This window comes from Ixodes scapularis, unplaced genomic scaffold (genome assembly GCF_016920785.2).
Source record: "Ixodes scapularis isolate PalLabHiFi unplaced genomic scaffold, ASM1692078v2 PGA_scaffold0__279_contigs__length_252992795, whole genome shotgun sequence".
NCBI lineage: Eukaryota > Metazoa > Arthropoda > Arachnida > Ixodida > Ixodidae > Ixodes > Ixodes scapularis.
Genome location: NW_024609835.1, coordinates 126,558,331 through 126,576,954, shown reverse-complemented (window position 1 = coordinate 126,576,954; position 18,624 = coordinate 126,558,331). Strand labels below are relative to the sequence as shown.

Below are 18,624 nucleotides of genomic sequence, written 5' to 3'. Positions count from 1 at the left end.
GCGCAGACGTGGAGACGGAGGACGGGGAGAGCCAGCCCCTTCCGGGGGGCCTGCCCAACCACAAGGAGGAAGGAGGGGACTTCCCAAGGGGCGGCCCCGACGAGGGTTGCGAGGGCAACGACAAGTCGCGGCCACGCTCCTCTTCGGAAGAGAGAAACTCGGTGTCGGAGATGTCCAGGGACCAGCCTTCCCTCATGCAGAACCTGTACTCGGTGAGGCATCCCGTTCGGCACCCTGTTCTGCTGGCCGATCAAGGCTCCCGGGGTGTGCTCGGTGCCGTCTGGTTTTCCAATTGGGTGACGGCCGGCGTGTAACTTTGCGATCCAAAACAGTACCATAGTGTAGACTTTTTTTTTTTTAATATAATGACACTGAAATAGAGGTGTAATGATTACTATATGTAAAGGCTTTTTCAAATGAAAAAGCGTCGGTCATGGTAAAATACAGCCACGACGGTCATTCTCCGGTCGTTTTGGTTCCCCTTTTTTTAGCTGATTTGGAAGTTAAACGGGCACTGCAGTGCAAAACCATCTGCAAATCAACCTTTTCTTTCTTCTTTTTTTTTTTTTTTGTTGGCTTTTGAAGTTTTTTGTTACCTTGGTACTCTTTTATTGTCTTGGTACTGACAAAATGCTGTAATTCTGAAAAACATAGTGCTGCCTCGTAGTCTTGTACGTCGCACAAGTGTGACGTGGTTGTTGAATTATTGATTCATTCTCTGGAAGCTTCGTGAATTCTACAATTGTGACAACTCGTGTCTTAACTCTCTTTCTACTACTGAGTGATCTGACGTCTTACGATTTTTGTCTTTGCAGGACGATTCTTATGCCCTGTTCTTTGTGAACGACCACTGGTACCTGTTCTTTCGGTTACACCACCTCCTCTGCGAACGGCTCACCAAGATCTACCGGCAGTCGACAAACTTGGCTGCAGACGAGGCCAAGGATCGCAAAGACCGCAAGGAGTCCACGGCCGTGGCACTCAGGCTCAAGCCTAAAAGTGAGAACCTCTCTGCCTGTACATCTCTCCAGGGGCTGTTGTTCGTACGCAAAAGGCTGCCCAGGGGAGCATGCTGCATCGTGCTCTTGCACAAGCAGACTTACCAGCACCCCCGACCCCTTTTTGTTGTTGAGTCTTTAAGAGTGTTATAATGCTTTGTTCAGGTTGACCCACGTGTGAACATGAGAGCATGCTAACACAAGGGGAGAGGAAAAATTGACTGCATGTTTGGTAATTCTGCCAAACTTATTTAAGTGCAGTACTCTTATAGGGTGGGTGGTGCCTAGGGCAGGATTTTGTATAGAAACAGATTATGTTGCACTATTCTCACTTTGTGACGCTGTGCACGCTTCCGTTCAGCACCCCTCGGGATATGAAGTATTCACGCTAAATTCTTTGGGTCACTAAAAGGGGGGGAGCACGCTTTCCTGCCCTTTGCACTCCTCGTTCTGCGCGAGCAGTTTCTGCTCCTCTTTCTTGTTTCTTCCACCCCTCTCCACTCTATGCGCTTTCTCACACCACCTGCTTCTGATTGGTTGTGTTCCAAATTTTACCCAAATGGATCCAAGTTACTTCGGCGGGTCGTGTTGCATGACAACACAGATAAAGTGCCGAATGCGGGTAAGTTCTGGAACGCCAAGGTACGAAACCCTTGCCCTGGAGTAAGGTTGATTAAATTGAGAATTGATTAAATTGGAATGAGAGAAGGGCCGTTGAGCACGGCCCTTCTCTCATTCCTGCGTGCTGGGTGCGTAACTCAGTCAGCAGCATACTCAGCTTCTACGCCGCTGATCGCGGTTCAATCCCGGCAACAAATGCCTTTTTTAAGGTTGTATAGCGGTTACGGACTAACCGACCTAAAACTTTTGTGCCTATGCAGCTCCTGGGGTTGGTTGGCCCTATAAAGCTATCGCCTTAATAGGACCTAGTTTGATTTTTTTTAATTATAGGGTCTATATTCCGTTTCACAATAACTTGGTGAACTGTGGAGGCTGACCCCTCTACCCAATGAGAGCATCGGTTTGAGGCGCGTGACCAGACGTCACGGGAGCCTTTGTGTCACCACGACAAATGCGAGGTGCGAGGCCTGGACGAACCGGCTGTCGTCTGCTAGCCAAAAGTCATCTGCTCCGAAACCAACCAACTTCGGATGAACGTCCACCGCAGCAACATTTCCGTCTGCTAGAATAGCGAGCACTTTGGGAACAGTTCATGAGACAACCATACGCTCAATTGAGCCCCCAAATGGTGACGGCTGCTAATGCCAGGGCACAGTGCAATGTTTTGAGTGGAAACTGCCGATTACACAGCCGCGGTCACTGGCGATCGCCAACGGCCACGGCGCAACAAGAAGAAAGAAAAAAATTGACAGCGGATACGGATGCGCCGTTACTTTCTACAGCGGAGCTGGTAAGGGCTAGTTTCCCCAGTTTCGTGTCTGTGGACAAACGAATCTCGACACAAAACTCGGGACAGGTACCGCCATCTATAAGCGATGGTTTCAACAAGACAACCTTCTTGCCGGTTGTCTGGTTGCCACCGTCGCCCATACATGGTGGCAACCTTTCCAGCCTTCCCATTCTGGTTTAACCAGTGTGGAAAGGCTCAATTTCTCTAGGCATCATCCTGGAAGTCGTCCTCGAGGTTGTTCTTGAGGTCATTGTAGAAGTCGTCCTTGAGGTCATCCCACCATAGTACAGCTCCGCTGGTCTTCCTTCTTCACTAGAGTGGAAAGGCTGAAAGTTTTTTCGTTTAAATATAATTGAAACTCATAAATTTGGGATTGTTTATTTTTTATTGTTTATATCTTCTCGTTGCAGATAGAATTGCACAAGTTCAATCGCTGATAAAAGAAAAAGAAGCCTAGGACTATTTTTGTTGAAGCAGCGCTGTTGCTGTAGCGGTAACGAGGCCCCCGTAGCCTCAACCACGGAGTGTTACAACGTGTCTTGCCCCGGCGCTCTTATTGGATTGCGGGGCCACAGCCTCCACAGTTCATCAAGTTATTGTGAAACAGAGTATAGTAAGCCTCAGGAAGTCTGCTTGAGCCAGCATTCTGCGTCGTAAAAGATTTTAGGTTTCAGCAACATGGGAACCCTTCACGGACCGTTGCTCGTTCGTGTCGGTAGTGGTTGCACTGTTGCAGGACCACGGGGAAGGAGTCGGCACAGATCGCAGCAGTTGGCTTGACTTACAGGAGAGCGCGACCAAAGGCGTAGTGCCGCGCGGAATCGGATGGAATGTGTTAGTGGTACGGCAGAAGCTGCATATTTGTGACTAGGCATGGAGGCATTCCACAGTCGGATCGTACGTGCAAAGAAGAGATCAGTCCCTTGTACATTCACAACTCGTTTGCTATGCGTCGCAGAGCATACCATTTCGATGGTGAGTGCCACTCATTTTGAGCACCGTGGCACCTTTCTTGCACTTCATGGAACATCTTAAGGGGGAACATTACCTGAGCATGTCTGCTTTTGAACCGCTCACTTAATAGGCGTGAAATTCGCAGGTGTGTGTTTGTAGCCACATAGAAGGAGGGCATGCAATGTTTCAGTCCTGTGAACCAATCTCATGAGGTTCTATACCCCCTAAACGAAGTAAAGCGTATAGCTTTGCATGGAATCTGCTCAATGAATCTATCGTAGAGAAACGGTGTTGATCACCCCATATTTTCTGGTGGAATGCATACTGGAATACTTGTTGCCAGTTGCTATGAAAAGAAATTTCAGAAAATATGCATTTTTCAGGCAAACAATTTTTTTTGCACTTATCAAGTTTTGCAAATTACAATTATTCATAATTAGGGAACATGAAAATGCAAAATCTAAGTTTATAGTAACCGGCTAGATAAAATTTGGCATATAATTTGCAAATATTAAATCTTTCGGTAGTTTCATACTGAAACGATAGTTTTATGAGATTTGCTGCCAAAAAGTGAAGCTGAGATAAATGCACATGAAGTTTAAAGATGACATTTTAAACATTTCTTCCTGCATCTTAAATGTCAGAAATTCTTTCCAGCAGTGTAGGTGATATGTCTTCCTCAAACTTCTGATATACTGACATTGCTTTCAGCTATTTTCATTTGTGGATGACAAGTGCTGCGCAGTGCAGCACACCTCACCAACATATAAAGAGTAATTATTTTTGACATTGTTTGTCAGCGCACATTGACAAGACTTCGTGAGAGTGTTCCTTGTTATCCACACAGTCGCCGACCGATTATTCGGACTTCGCTGGGACCGAAAAAACGTCAGAATAATAGAGCAGTCCGAAAAATCAGCAGATTGAAAAACTTGCCTTTATTACTTTCGAGTGGGCTTAAAGCTTGAGAATCGCTGCCTTCTTTTCTAGCGTTATGGTCGGGTAGCAGAAAAACAAATGGGGCCATGACGTCCAAGCCAGCGTTGTCCGAACGAGATCAGAGGTGCAAATCCACGAGCGCAAAATGGCGACTGGCGATGCGAACGAACGAAAAACAAAGCAAAATGATAATAATAATGATGATGATGATGACGTGCAGCTAAATGGGAAAAAAAGGGCTAGCATAGCGTCACTTAGCGGTAGGACTCAGGAGTGCTCAAGTAGCGCTGCCAAACCAAGCCAATCCATGAGCAGCCAACATAGAATTCAAAATGGCCGCTTCTCTATGGTGTTTTCCACTGATCGCTCGCGACGATTTTGTCCGAATAATCGAACTTTCGGACTTCAAGCTGTCCAAAACATTGGTCGTGAATATACACTATTTCTATGGGGTAAGTCACGGTTCCTCCTTTAGGTTCGAAATATAGAACAAGTCCGAATTATCGGAGTCCGAAAAAACGGTTGGCGACTGTACATGCCAAAACGCTGCAGTTCTGAATATGTATTTTTTGGAAAAAAAGGTGCAATTCATGGTAGTGTCCCCCCTTAAAGGACACATGCAAAGGAAAAAAACCTTTTTTTTTAGACAGCTTAGATGGAAAAAGGATGTCATAAAACAATTTTACAACGAAGGAAAAAAATTTTTAGAGCTATATTTACGGCGCTATACGAATTTGTAGTTGGCGCTCGCAGGAGCCGCCGCTGGTCACGTGGTAGGCCTGCGCGCCGCCGCACGCTGAGCGTTGTGCGAACGCCGCTTCAACGCGTTTCTCCACGCCGCCGTCGCCGCCGCCGCACAAGTTCATCTGCTTCGGGGCGCCGCCGCCGTCGTCTGACCGGCGCACAGGTCTATCACGTCTGCTTGCGCTTTTTCAGGAGTTTCCTTTGGGCTCTAAAAGTTACTTATTCACCTTAGTTTTTTGTTATACTTCAAACAAAGATGAATAAGTTACTTTTAGAGGCCATAGGAAGCTTCCGAAAGAACGCAAGCACCACGTGATAAATACGGACCACTTTTCCGCGGTGCCCACGGGCGCCAACTACAAATTCGTTTTGCGCCGTAAATATAGCTCTAAAAATTTTTTTTCTCCGTTGTAAAATCGTTTTATGGCGTCCTTTTTCCATCTAAGCCGTTTAAAAAAATGTTTTTTTCCTTTGCATGTGTCCTTTAAGGCGGGACAAGAGACTAGATAATCCGGTTAAAGACTCATTCTTGCAACGGTACCCGGCTAGCCGACCCCCATTGTCGGAGGGTCTGCGGCGCAGCCGGTCTCGCACGCTTGCGATCTTTCTGACGAGGTGCGCTTGTTCAGCCGAAATCGAGGTGGAGGACTACTACCTGGTGTTCTTGGACATGGTGAAGAGCCTCCTGGACGGCAACATGGACAGCACCCAGTACGAGGACACCCTGCGCGAGATGTTCGGCATCCACGCCTACACAGTCTTCACCCTCGACAAGGTGGTGCAGAATGCCGTGAGACAGGTGAGCACCAGCGGTGGTGTTAACTAGAGTCGCTTCGGAGCAACGTTACTGGGTGAACTCGTTTACGGAACTGCCCTTAGATGCTGCTTCCACCAGCAGTACCCCCAACCTTTTTGGTGTATTGCCGCCCTGGTAACTATGACATAATCCATGGAATACGCAAGTTTTAAAGCCCATGTCTAGATGGTGCTACTATACGGCCTCCAAAAAGCAGGTTTGGGACGGAGCGTCCGGATGGCACTTCATTTGACGGTTCGTAATTTGCAAGCATCGAGCCCCACACTTTTTCATTGTGGAAGATGTGCCTCGTGTATATGCATCTGTCCAATAGTCGAGCCTCGCTAAATGTGACCAGAGTGGCCAGATTAGCTTGTGAGGCATTGGCTTCTTGCGAGCGTCCATACATTGCGGGCACTACCCGAAAGGCTCGGAATGCAGTTGGACCTCTCTAAGGGGTCCCCGTCGCACTACTGCTTGTACGGCACTCCCTTTTTTGACAGCTGTGAGTTCAGGCTAGCAGCTTGTGTAGGTTGTGGGGAATCCACTGGCATTTCTGGCCAGATGGCTGAGCCGGGCAATTTCCCGTGTGCAGCTGCAGCACATCATGTGCGACGAAGTGTGCCTGCGCTGCACTGAGCTGTTCCTGGAGGAGCACAAGGTGGGGGCGGCAGGGGGCCCCTGCTCCTCGGCCTCCCACAGGGCCCACCTGGAGGGCAGCTACCAAAAGAAGGCAGAGCAGGCGCTGGTCAACGACACCTGCTTCAAGCTGGTCCTGGTCAGTGCCTTTGAGTCGACTCTGATGGAAAAGCGCTCTCGGTGGGCAGAACACAGGCGCTTCTGCCTGGCTACGAGCAGGGGCGTTCTTGTTGGCCCATTGAGCAAACGAGGGCAGTTCTGACCCCTTGGTTGCTCGGTGTTGTTAACCAAACGAACAGTGGGGCTGTTGAACCAAAGGAAGGTGGGAAGGATTCTGCAGAGCACCTGCTTTGTGAGTTCTTATGACCCTTTTCCACCAAGCACTCGGTTGTAACGTACAGTATAGACCACTTACAACGTAACCGCTTATAGTGCAGGACCGGGTATAACGCGGCTTTTTTAAACCACCGGTTCGCCTCCCATAGAACTCCATGTAATTACATACCGCTTAAAATGCAGGCGCGCGAAGGGAAATACCGGTTATAGTGCGGTTTTCGGAACAGCCCGGCGACCGTGCCGACTGACCGACGCAGAGAGCACGCTTCCCTGTGCAACACTAGATAACGGCGCGAGCCGCGGCACTCGCGGGGCAAGGAGGTTGCTCGAAGAAGTGGGGAGAAACAAAGAGAGAGGCTTCAGTTGGGGCCATGGCCATAGCGACGGAGGGACGCACGCACGTGTCGTTCACGTGCGTGCGTCCCTCCGCAACCGCAATGACAAGCCAATCGCAGGTCGACGGGAAGTGTCCGCGCAAGTTGCATGCCGGTAGCGGGCCGGCTACTTCTATCCGCAAACATGGCGTCGGTTGTGATCGTCGACGTAGACGGCGTGGTTCGTTCCGCGTAAAAGCGCTATCCTTGACTGAATTTTCGCTGTGTGTCCCTATGATAACCCAGCACATACTAGAAGGGAAGATCCACCTACTCGTGCGGCGATGTCGTGGCGGCACTCTCAAGACGGCAGAAACGCCCGTGTCGTCGTGCTTGTTTACTTCGACTACAGTGGTGATTTCTAAGCATTTGTGTTTTCGAACATCGCCCGGATTTCTTATTTGGAGCATTTCATGCCTGTGCTAAAGTTGAAGGTATTACTGGCGCGTACCGTATAAAGGATGCGAATTTTCACGCGTTTTCATCGCCGTAGAAAAGTGGTTAGGGTTAGCAATCCTGAACGCTAGCAACGTCCGTCCGCAACCCGTGACGCCGTTAAAAGGCTGCGCCAGGCAAAAGTCGCTCATTTCTTTCAAAATGTTTGACACACTTGAGAGAGAAGTGTACTAGTCTGGTGAAATAAAGAATTTACTAAACCTAAGCTTTATTTTTTATCTAATATAAAATAAATTTGTTTTACAAAGGTAAGTTGTCTCATGGCATGTATTTTGGCCTGAAAAATTGATGTTTTGGTTATAACGCGGTACCGCTTATACAGTTGAACCTCGATGTAACGAAGTCGGTAAAATTCGCAATTTACTTCGTTACATTGAAATTTCGTTAAATCGAAATTTGGCTTTAGCATGCGAAAAAAAAAAAAAAATTCCGAAACATTTTACGGGTATGAAAACTCACCGAAAATGACATTTATTTAGGGGCAAAGTAGTCCGCGAGTTTTGCTTGCGCCTTGTCCGACAGTAGCAGCGGCGTCGGCGGCGTCATACGGCGTTCGAGCGCCCAGAGCGTTTGCACGGCATCTTGCTGCCCATGCGACGCCGTGTACCTCCTCAGTACGTCCATTGCGCCGAGCACTTCCCGAGTGCTCGTGATCTCGGCAGTTTCTTCAGGATGGCGTCCAAAACGTTTGCTTTCTCATCCAAAGAAAGAACTTTACGTTTCCTTATGGCAGCAAGCACGTAAGTGAACCGCCCGGTTAAAAAATAAAGCAGTTTAGTTTAGGCGGTGCCAATGTTTCCAACCTACACAGCACTCTTGACCGCACAGTTTACTTGCCCCCTTGCGCCCACAGTGTGCTTGCGCCTTTGCTTTACATCACGCTCGCAAGACGATAATCGGTCTTTTCGGTCTTCTCCTAGACGGCACTGCCCGTGCGGTCGCGCCATCACGTCGCTCCCCTGCTGAAGTTGGCTCCCGCGCTACCCGCGGTACAGTGGACTATGATGATCAGTGAATGTCAGTGGTGATGCTGTTATGCCGTGTTAACTTTCTGCTCGGCATTTTCTGGCCAGCCTCGCGGAATCCGCTTTGCCGCATGCCTCGCCGGCGCTTTGCATTTTCTGGCCAGCATTTTCTGGCCAGCCTCGCGGAATCCGCTTTGCCGCATGCCTCGCCGGCGCAACCGGCGCCGCATCCTCGGGCAGCCTAGGAACGTTGGAAGGCCTGTCCCCGTGAAGTAACCTATCAAGCGCTCGCGTTTGCGCATAACTTTTTTTTTTTTAACCACAATTTTTTTGCGAAGTTGTTTTTTAGAGTTGATTTATTTATTGCCTTCTATGGCAATGGCGCTTCGTTATATTGAAATAGCAGCAAAATAGACTTCGTTATATAGGGACTAAAAATACATGGGGTCTATGGGCAAGGAATTATGAAAAATAAAATACTTCGTTAAATCGAGGATTTCGTTACATTGAAGTTCGTTATATCGAGGTTCGACTGTAGTGCGGATTTTCGCGACTCCCGCGACATACGTTATATGCGGTCTACACTGTAATGTGTGGCTTATCCTGTGGTTGGCGATTGTTCGTAAAGCACAGAATCCTCCCGTCTTCCACTTGAAGTGTGTGGCAGCGCTACCAACTAGTTGGCCCCAAGATGAGCCCTTCGTTGATGGTGTTTTGGCTCAGGTTCATACGCTTAGTGTGATTGATGGCATCACCACTTCGACGCATTCAACCACTCTGGGAACCCCAGTGTGTTAGTCTGGGTCATTTACCCAGACATGGTTAGCTGGCATCTTTTTCTTGTCTTCGGATGGTGCCTCCCTGCCCGTCTGTGACACGTCTTTTCAATATGCAGTATCAGCGAGAGGCGAAACTGACGATCGAGCTGATTGACACGGAGAGCGACGTCTCTGAAGATCCCGTGGAGATAGAAAAGTGGTCGGAGTACGTGGAGAAATATGTGGTGGGGGACGACTCGATCTCGGACGAGCTTCGTGACCAGCTGGCCAAGAAGCCAGTCTTTCTGCCAAGGTGAGTACCGAGGACGTTTGGTCCTCCTGACCTTGCCAGTTTCGTGTCCTTGTAAGCTGGTCCGTGGGACTTTTGGTTGTTTGCTGTCTTTGCTCGGTTCAGAGCCACCTCGGTGGCTCCGAGGCGAGAGCGCCGGCCTACGGATCCCCAGGTGGCGAGTTCGAATCCCGACCGAGGTGCCCGCAATATGATGGAGGCTTATTGTAGAGAAGGCGCCGTGGTAACCGAGCTTTCGGTTGCACGTCAATCCTCAGTCCTCCGCTGGGGCGTGCCAGATGCCCGTCGTAGGTTTGGCACGTAAAACCCACAAATTTGACTTTTTTTTTGCTCGGTTCAGAGTCATGCTCAGACTCCGTGGTAGGTTGTGGGGTGGGCATGGCAGATTTGATACTGCCGTGCATGCAGAAGTGGGAGTGCTCCACCAATTGCGGCAATGTGTGCCAATCCACTTTCGCTGTGCTATCCTGCTCCCAAAAAATGCAAATGTCAAACCAAATCTAACAAAAAATAAAAAAAATAAAATATATATATATATATATATATATATATATATATATATATATATATATATATATATATATATATAATATTAACACAGACATACATACATACATACATACATACATACATACAGGGTGTTTCAGAGAACTCAGGCCAAATCGCTCCTGCGAAAGCTACTCATCGCAACGAAAAAAGGCTCGTGTCGTTTTGGTCCTGGGCCAGGGGCCCATTTAGGAAAAGTCCGGGATAATTAAGTTGTTAATTATTTTTGCGTAATTAACTTTTTTAATATTGTGTATAAGGGCATGGTTTCAATTACAAAATTGCTCAGCATCATCAAAAGACACTAAAACAACAAATTGCAGAACAATAGAAGGCACGCGACACATTTTTGCGGCTTTCTGAAAAACTGCACAAATTCGACAGCGCAGCAGAGGTGGGTTGCACTATCTCTCCATGGGGCGCGGTGCCGCCGGGGCCGAGATGCGCTCCGATAGCAAACCGAAACTTCAAAACCCGTCGAATTTGTGCGGTTTTTCAGAAAGCCGTGAAATGCTTCGCGTGCCTTCTATCGTTCTGCAATTTGTTGATTTAGTGTTTTGCGATGATACTGAGCAATTTTCCAATTGAAACCAAGCACTTAAACACAATATGTATTAAAAAATATGACTGCCACTCGTTGCCTGAATCCAAATAAAACCGCCCATATATATGTGCGTTTTTTTTTTATTATTATTATTATTATTATTATTATTATTAAGGTTATTAAAGCAGATGACATTAGTTTGATAAAAAAAAAATCACCAAGTGTCTAGTATCTTCATCTAACAAGAATTATCATGATTTATTCCGGATCGGGCAAATAGACAGTTTTGTTTCGTTTCGTGGTCTCATGTTAATGAGCTGCCAAGTGCCAGTGGCACGACGGAGAACCGCGCGAGTTAGCTGTTTAAGCCGTCCGTTTTGAATGCAAGGAAAGGTGAAGGCTTTTATTGTTCAACGAATAATCAGCACACAATAAAAGTTGTGCATTGATTTCCAGTTCCCGTACCAGCACCTTCAAAGCACCTGTTTTGGCGCGTTGCTTTGTACCGTCAGTGCCACAGCTCGGTCCGCGATGGTGTGTAGTGTCCATCTCCGAAAATGGGACATGCATACGCGGCTCTTGCAGAAGTACTAAAACATTAATTCGTCGTTTACTTTTTTTTTTTTTTTTGAGGGGGGGCAGTGGGCTGAGCATGGCCGCGTGTATTTTAAATACTGTAGTCTCGTATGCACTCCCGTCTCCAAGAAATCGCCTGAAACATTGATTCCCCCCCTCCCCTTTGATTCCCACTAGATATTGATCACGCGATCTCCAACAGGAATCGCATCAGCTGTGCAATCTGCAGTATTGGTACGTGTAAGAAGCGTGCTCGCTGCGGGTTCCCTCGTGCTTATTGCCCTATGGCACTCAAATTTGTGGTATCCAGCTCCCATGACATACAAATTCCGAACTCATTTATGTTTTGTTCTTCCGCGAATTGCGCGCGCGATATCGATTCCCGGGACGTCAGAGTTGTAGCAGGTTCTTGCATGTATACCGCACTGTGAAGCGCAAATGCACTGTGTCCGTGTTCTGCTGTACCTATAACAGCGGAGTTCATAGCGCTTATGCTAGGAAAAGGAAAATCCAATTTTTGGTAGCTCAGATTAGGGGTGCAAGGATTACTTGAGTAAATATGGTATGTGGCAAACAGATGCACTGGCATAATAACAGCAAACTGACGGGAGGACAAGGGGAACGGTGGGAATGCCCTGCTGAGCGACGTAAACTCTAAACCGTTCTGCCAGAACGCATCCATGCAATTGACTCATGAAGAAAACGTTTTGTTTTATGGTCTTATTTGCTTTTCTTTTTTTTTCAGTTACTTTTTTTATTGCTTGTAAACAAGATTTCTTTTATTCTATTCAGTTGTGCGTGTTCTAGTAACTGCAACTCTGCTCAATTCCAGAGGTTTTGCATTAAAAAGTCCTAGTAAAAGGCACTACGTCATTCGCTTTGCCAAATGTGGAATATATATTTTTAAATCTAATTTTTAACACTAGCGGAAATCGAAACTAAAACTTTGGCTCCGTCTGGCAACATTGACCTCGGGCCACCAAGAACATAGCTGCCACATGGTACAAGATGTCACATGATCCTCTACGCAACGACTGGCAAGATTGAGGAGGGCGTGTGCCAGGCACGAGTGTCGTCTGCACCACACTCTTTACCACGTTTTGGTGTCTACTACATTTGGCGACTTCTGCACAACTGCGGCACAAGTCTGTGCACGTAGTGTCCGTAGTGTAGACGAAACTCCGAGAGACTATAATCACAAACGGTGAGACAACGGCGGTTGTGACATGGGAGACGGTGGTAATGGCTGGACGTCTCCCAAGAAGCGCAGGTGCATGTGGACACCGCTGAGCACTGAGAGGAAAACGTTGCTGACGTCACTTGTTACGCTTGTCTGGGGAAGTAAAAACAAGCAAAAGGGGACAATGATGCTGACGTTAAGCTCAATGTTGGCTACGCCCACACCGTAGCATTGACTGCACTGTTGGTTGCACCTCAATTTTCCCGCTCAAGTCAGCTGATTTTGGCAACTTAGCAAGTTACAAAGTTTGCCGGTTTACAAAGTTTGCCGGGCCGTTTTTTTAGAAACGTTTAGCCAGAACTAGGTTGTAATATTTGACGTGTGGTCTTCCTAGGAGATACAGGAGAGAATTGCATTGTTTTTTTTTCAAAAACAAAAATGACGCAGAGTTTCCCTTTAAAGGACACATGCAAAGAAAAATACATTTTTTTTTAAACAGCTTAGATGGAAAAAGGATATCATAAAACAATTTTACTACCAAGAAAAAAAAATTTTAGAACTATATTTACGGCGCTATACGAATTTGCAGTTGGCGCCAGCGGGCGCCGCGGAAAAGTGGCCCTTGACGGGCCCCATATTTGTCACGTGGTGCTTGCACTCTTTCGGAAGCTTCCTTTGGCCTCTAAAAGTAACTTATTCATCTTTGTTTGAAGTGTAACAAAAAAACTAAGATGAATAAGTAACCTTTAGAGCCCAAAGGAAACTCCTGAAAAAGCGCTAACAGACGTGATAGACCTGTGCGCCGGTAGACGACGGCGGCGGCGCCCCGAAGCAGACGAACTTGTCCGGCGACGGCGGCGTAAAGAAACGTGTTGAAGCGGCGTTCGCACAACGCTCAGCGTGCGGCGGCGCGCGGGCCTACCACGTGACCAGCGGCGGCTCCCGCGAGCGCCAACTACAAATTCGTTTAGCGCCGTAAATATAGCTCTAAAAATTTTTTTTCTTCGTTGTAAAATCGTTTTATGACATCTTTTTTCCATTTAAGCTGCCTGAAAAAAATGTTTTTTTCCTTTGCATGTGTCCTTTAAAGGGGCACTGACACATCAAAATCATATTTTTTTTTATTATCCGAAACGATTGAAAACGATGCCGGGACATTACCCTCAAAATTTGAAATTTGGGAATTCAGTATTCGTGAAGTAAAAAAACAATTTCCAAATACCGAATTCGAAGTTCCCGCGCGATCGGCGCCGGTGCCTTGACGTCAAAAATTGCGGAGACCTGAGAGTCCCCTTTCTTTCACCACTCCCTGCTGTTGCCATGGCGACGCAAAGCGAGGGGGAAAGGAGCGAGCGGCGGCGTTCCGGCGGACCGGTTTTGAGCGGTGTCGCCTGTTTTCCGTTGGAGGATACAAATCCAGGAGACGGCACCACAACGAACTCCCGATTTTTGGTATTTCAAAAAGAAGGGCCGTAGTGCGTTCGCAATTGCGTTAAAAAACATGTTTTAGGATTGCCGTTATTAAATGTTATAGAGATGTCGCCTACAAAGCTTCTAAATTTCATGATTCTTGACGTCACCGATCAAAAGAAGCGAGGAGGCGAGAGGCGGGAAAAGCAAACGCCAAAAATAAAAAGGCGCGCGCGCGCGTAAAAAAATTTTTTTTCGCGATGCGGTTTTTTTTGCGTGTTTATGACTGCAACTTGCATCGTTTTAGACAATAAAAATAAATACGACCTTTGGGGTGTCAGTGCCCCTTTAAGTATGTATGTATAAGCAGGGATGATATGAAGTTTTTAATATTCTGCAGTTTTACTTTTATGAGGTAGAGTATTGGAATACATTTATTTTTGCTAGTCTGGGACTTGGAACATTTGTATTTCCTAATAATGAAAACTGTAGTCAGTAAGTACTGAGATTTATTTCGTACCATACTATTGCATCTTGAAATGGTTTTGATTTCAACTTATCTAACGTGTAATTTGGGTTGTTAAATAAGCACTATGCCTTCTATTGCAAATCTATAAGAGGAACCAACCCACTACCAGAACAGTTCTCACTAGCTGCCTTTCGGATAAATTGCAATTACGCTGTTTGCTTTTTAATAACTATGGACTGGATTATATATAAGGAGGGTATGTTTAGAAATGGTTCTGGAACATTGCATGTAGATGGTTTCTAGTGATATTTTTGTATTTAGAAAAACACCTGTGGCACTTCTATCCCCAAGTTTGACCTGGGTGACCAGCTGCGAGATCTACTTATTCCGCTACGAAACTCTACTTTTATGGCTGTTGAGCTGCTCCAAAGGGGCATCTTTGATGCTCTTAGACCTGCTACGAAAGGCTGAAACTTGCTTCTACCCCTGTGCATGAACTAGTGTCATTGTTATTTTGATGCAAGCCACGAAGCTCTTTTCAATACATGTTTCAAGGGTGGTATGTAGTTTTTTTCTTGCTTTTTACAACAAAATCGAGAAGGAAAAGACGGAAAAATTTTAGGGGTCTGTGTCCCGCTTCAGGGACCCTAAGTACGAGAAACAGTGTTCTGGTGACTCATCCTCACTAATGCTTGCCCATACGCAGAAATGTGCGTGCTCGACGGCAGCAGGCGAGAAAGCAGGAGCGGGAGGCCCAGATGCCCGCTGCCTCGGCCGTGGGAGAGTCGCACCACAGCAACAATGGCACAAACAACAAGAGCCCCTGCACCAATGACGAGAGCACCAACGACGAGGCACCCTTTACCCCGGCCGCCGTCGCATCTCCCCTGGGCGCAACCGTCCCAGCCAAGACGGACGTGGCAGACGACACCCAGTGCCGCTTCAACTTGAGCTCTTACAAGATGGTGTTTGTGGTGAACAGCTCGAGCTACATCTACAACCACAGGGCTCTGCGCCGGGCACGGCAGGTGGGTGGCTCTCGGGTGCGACGGCGCGGGCGGCCTGAGGTTCCTCAGCTGGGGCTGGCGGGCTTGCCCGGGGGCCAGCAATAAGGCTGCAGGCGATTGTACATATCTTCATTGCGACCTTGTAACAGGAAGGTGCACCTCGCACCCTTCCAAATGGAGACGTTGGTTTAATTGGGCAGAAAAATAAAATGCTGAATGGGGTTGAGTGGCTGGCCTTTTTTGGGTTTTGTTTGTGCTTTACTGGTGTTGCCCTAGCACGAGCTCTGCATGGCGCTTTGCTTTGCTTTACTTTGCTTTGCTTCTACGGGAACTGTACCAGAGTAAGCAGTAACCAATTTTGAGAGCTCTGCCAGGCCTCTCGAGGAAGCAATGGCCATTTCGAATCACGAGAATTGCTTAAAATATGGGAGTTATGGAAGTTCTCTTTAGGGATGAAAACTTGTCTGTCCAGAAAAGGATAAAACAGGTTGGCCGTTTTGCCTCCCAATACTTCCAGCGACTTCGAGCCCAATGAGAGTACCTCTTTTTGGTTGAACAGTTTCTCTCTCAAGAGTTAAACCGCTGATGGCACTTGGGAGTGACAAAGGCTGCTCCATTTGTGGACCAAACCTAGTGGAGAAACTTTGTGGAGGCAATTGCTTTTGTGCGCGGATGGCAAATGTTCCACCTCTGAGAGTTTTTCTCCCGGGGTGCAGTCTCACCGGAAGGTGTCGGAACGGATGCATCGCAACTTCGGCACGTGGCACCGGAGTTGGCTGGACAAGAATGTGAGCAACGAGCAAGACAGCCAGTGCGAGGACTGGCTGCAAGGCCTGGACTATGAGTGCATCACCCACTGCATCAAGGTGCAGGACTGCACACGGCCCCCCTACTGCCATTTCCGGCGCTTCCGGACTGCCCCAGCGCCTCCCTCTCCCTCCAACGACGACCAGTCTTGAGGAGAGTGCCCCCGCCGGTTGTACAGTGTGGTCGCCGTGCCCCGGGCTCGGGTGGTGTACAGTGACTGGGGTCGAGGCCGGGGTGCCCCCAACACAAGCGGAAGACGGCAGCGCCTTTTGTAGAAGACGTCCTGGCGGAGGATTTCCTTTTCCATTGTTCTCTTTCCCATCTTAACCGGTGGGGCATGCAAAGTTCATCACTCCAACGGCTCGTGGCGTCCTCGCTGCGCCGGTTGGAAGCTTGTACATTTCTCATTGGAACTCTAAAGCAACTCAAATGTTTCAAGTTTTCTTTTTTTTTTTTTTTCAGTGTTGAAAATAAATGAGCCATAGCAGCCGACGGTTTATTATGGAGTTGTACAAAGGAAGTATTTATATTGTCACTTCAGTTTTAAATGAGGTATATACATAAACAATTTCAACAAGCAAGTTGTGCATTTGTGTTTGATTTGGTCCTGTACAGTCTGTCTGCCCAGTGGTCGTGCAGCGGGTCATGTCCAACGCTTCACAGGCTTGTGGGACTTAGCTCGAGCTGGTCATGCATATTTAGTGTAGCTAGACTAATGCTTAGGAGTGGCTTGGGCAGGTAATTTCTGCACCAAGGAAGTGGTGTGTCCATGTGTTCTAGGAAACTTCTAGAATATAACAAGCACCCTTGGCGGTCGTTGCAACATTTGTGGATTGGAAATTTCAGTATGTGAGTATCTGCCAGAGAAAATGCCGTTGGATTCCTCCTTCCTAACATTTAGTGTGCAGTGTTGGTTTGTTGCTGTCGAAAGGAATTGAAAATTTAATCTAATTTTGCTAATTGTGGGTGCTAATTTTGCATTGCATTGCACTCTGCCCTGAATTTATACTGCACCATATTAAGCATATTCGTCTTTCTCAAGAAGGAGAAAAAGAATGCCTTGCAAGCAATATCTTTTACAGGAGACGTGAGGGGTCAAAGAAAAGGCACCAGAAAGGAGTGTATCAAACTTGGCTTCTGGTTGTGTGTGTGTTTTTTGTTACACATTTCACCTCACTTATGTTTAAAATGGTTACAGTATCTATTGTGCCGAATTGCCTAAGCTTCAACTCTGCCCCCCCCCCCCCCCCCCTTTTTTTTTTTTTTTTTAAATTCATAGGTATGGTACGCATTGCCGAACGCTCGTTCTCCGCCCAAATGTTGCGGTAGCGGTAGGAACCGGATGCCAGTTTAAGAACTAACCGTTGTCAATCAAAATTAAGTGATTTTCTTGTAATTTTCTTGGGAAATTAAGTCGGTTATCGGCAACTGGCGCTGTCTGCCGCCATCTTCCCATTGAAAATTTCAGAAAATTGCTCTTGAATAAGGTAACTCATTTGTGAAACTTTGGCATCTGCCTCGGACTGCTAGCACTACATTTGGTCGGAGATGAGCGTTCGGCGTTGCGTTTTTTGGAGCACAGGCTGTTCATACTCCAGCGTCGATGAACGCAACGCGCGCCAGCGCAGACCGACGGTCGTCGGCCACTACGCCGCGTCGAGAAGCGCCCAAACGATAATGACCGTAGATCTAGTACACTGTAACGTAGATGATCTTTCGTGCTTGATTGAAGTGGTTCGACGAAGCAGATTCTTGAAACCCGACGTGAATGATAGCCTCATCTTTGAGGACCCGGCGAAAGTTCTACGAAAGCGCAGCACCGGGGGAATGCAGGGCAGCTCATCGAAAACACTCCGTACCGGCGTCTGCTTTCGATGCTCCTTAGATGCGACTTTCGATGCGTGCTGTGCTGCTTTTTCCCGGTGCTGCGGTTTCGTGAAACTTTCACCGGGTCCTCAAAGATAGCGCTACCGTTCATGCTGAGTTTCAAAAATATGTTTCGCCTAACAATTTCAATCAAGCACGAAATATCCCACGCTATTTTGATGGCAGCCTGCCGCCCACCACAACTGACCTTTTTCAGAGTTCGTTGAAGCGACCGTGGCGCACCCTCGCGGAGATAATTCAAAACGTTTGCGGGCTCAGTCCGTCCTCCCGTCAACCCGTCCGCTTCCTCGACGCGATCGTCTTGGGGTGTTCGTTGTGGAAAGTTTTTCTCGCTGTTTTCCGGCTGTCGTTCTCTACAAATGGCTGATGACGATCCCGGAGGATCGAGTAAAGCAACCGTCTTCGACACTGCCGACTTTATCCGTCTGTACGCTTTTCAAGACGGATGGAGTGCCGACGCTGCATCGGTACCGGTCGTCAACACAGCGTGCGTCGATCGGTACTTCGCGAAGGACTGC

The 18,624-nt window shown here is 47.5% G+C and overlaps 1 protein-coding gene across 8 annotated transcripts in view; it reads left to right on the top strand.

Annotated features, from left to right (window-relative positions):
* LOC8035648 (paired amphipathic helix protein Sin3a) overlaps window positions 1-16,800 on the top strand; it is a 67,015-nt gene extending 50,215 nt beyond the window's left edge. For all 8 annotated transcript variants that reach the window (XM_040500954.2, XM_042289741.1, XM_040500953.2 and 5 more), the window contains exons 19-25: window positions 7-212; window positions 816-999; window positions 5,676-5,845; window positions 6,438-6,620; window positions 9,508-9,683; window positions 15,112-15,433; window positions 16,129-16,800. In XM_040500954.2, the coding sequence (XP_040356888.1) occupies window positions 7-212; window positions 816-999; window positions 5,676-5,845; window positions 6,438-6,620; window positions 9,508-9,683; window positions 15,112-15,433; window positions 16,129-16,371 (1,484 nt within the window). In that variant the 3' untranslated portion in view covers window positions 16,372-16,800. The remainder of the gene's footprint in view (window positions 1-6; window positions 213-815; window positions 1,000-5,675; window positions 5,846-6,437; window positions 6,621-9,507; window positions 9,684-15,111; window positions 15,434-16,128) is intronic.
* The last annotated feature ends 1,824 nt before the right edge of the window (window positions 16,801-18,624 follow it).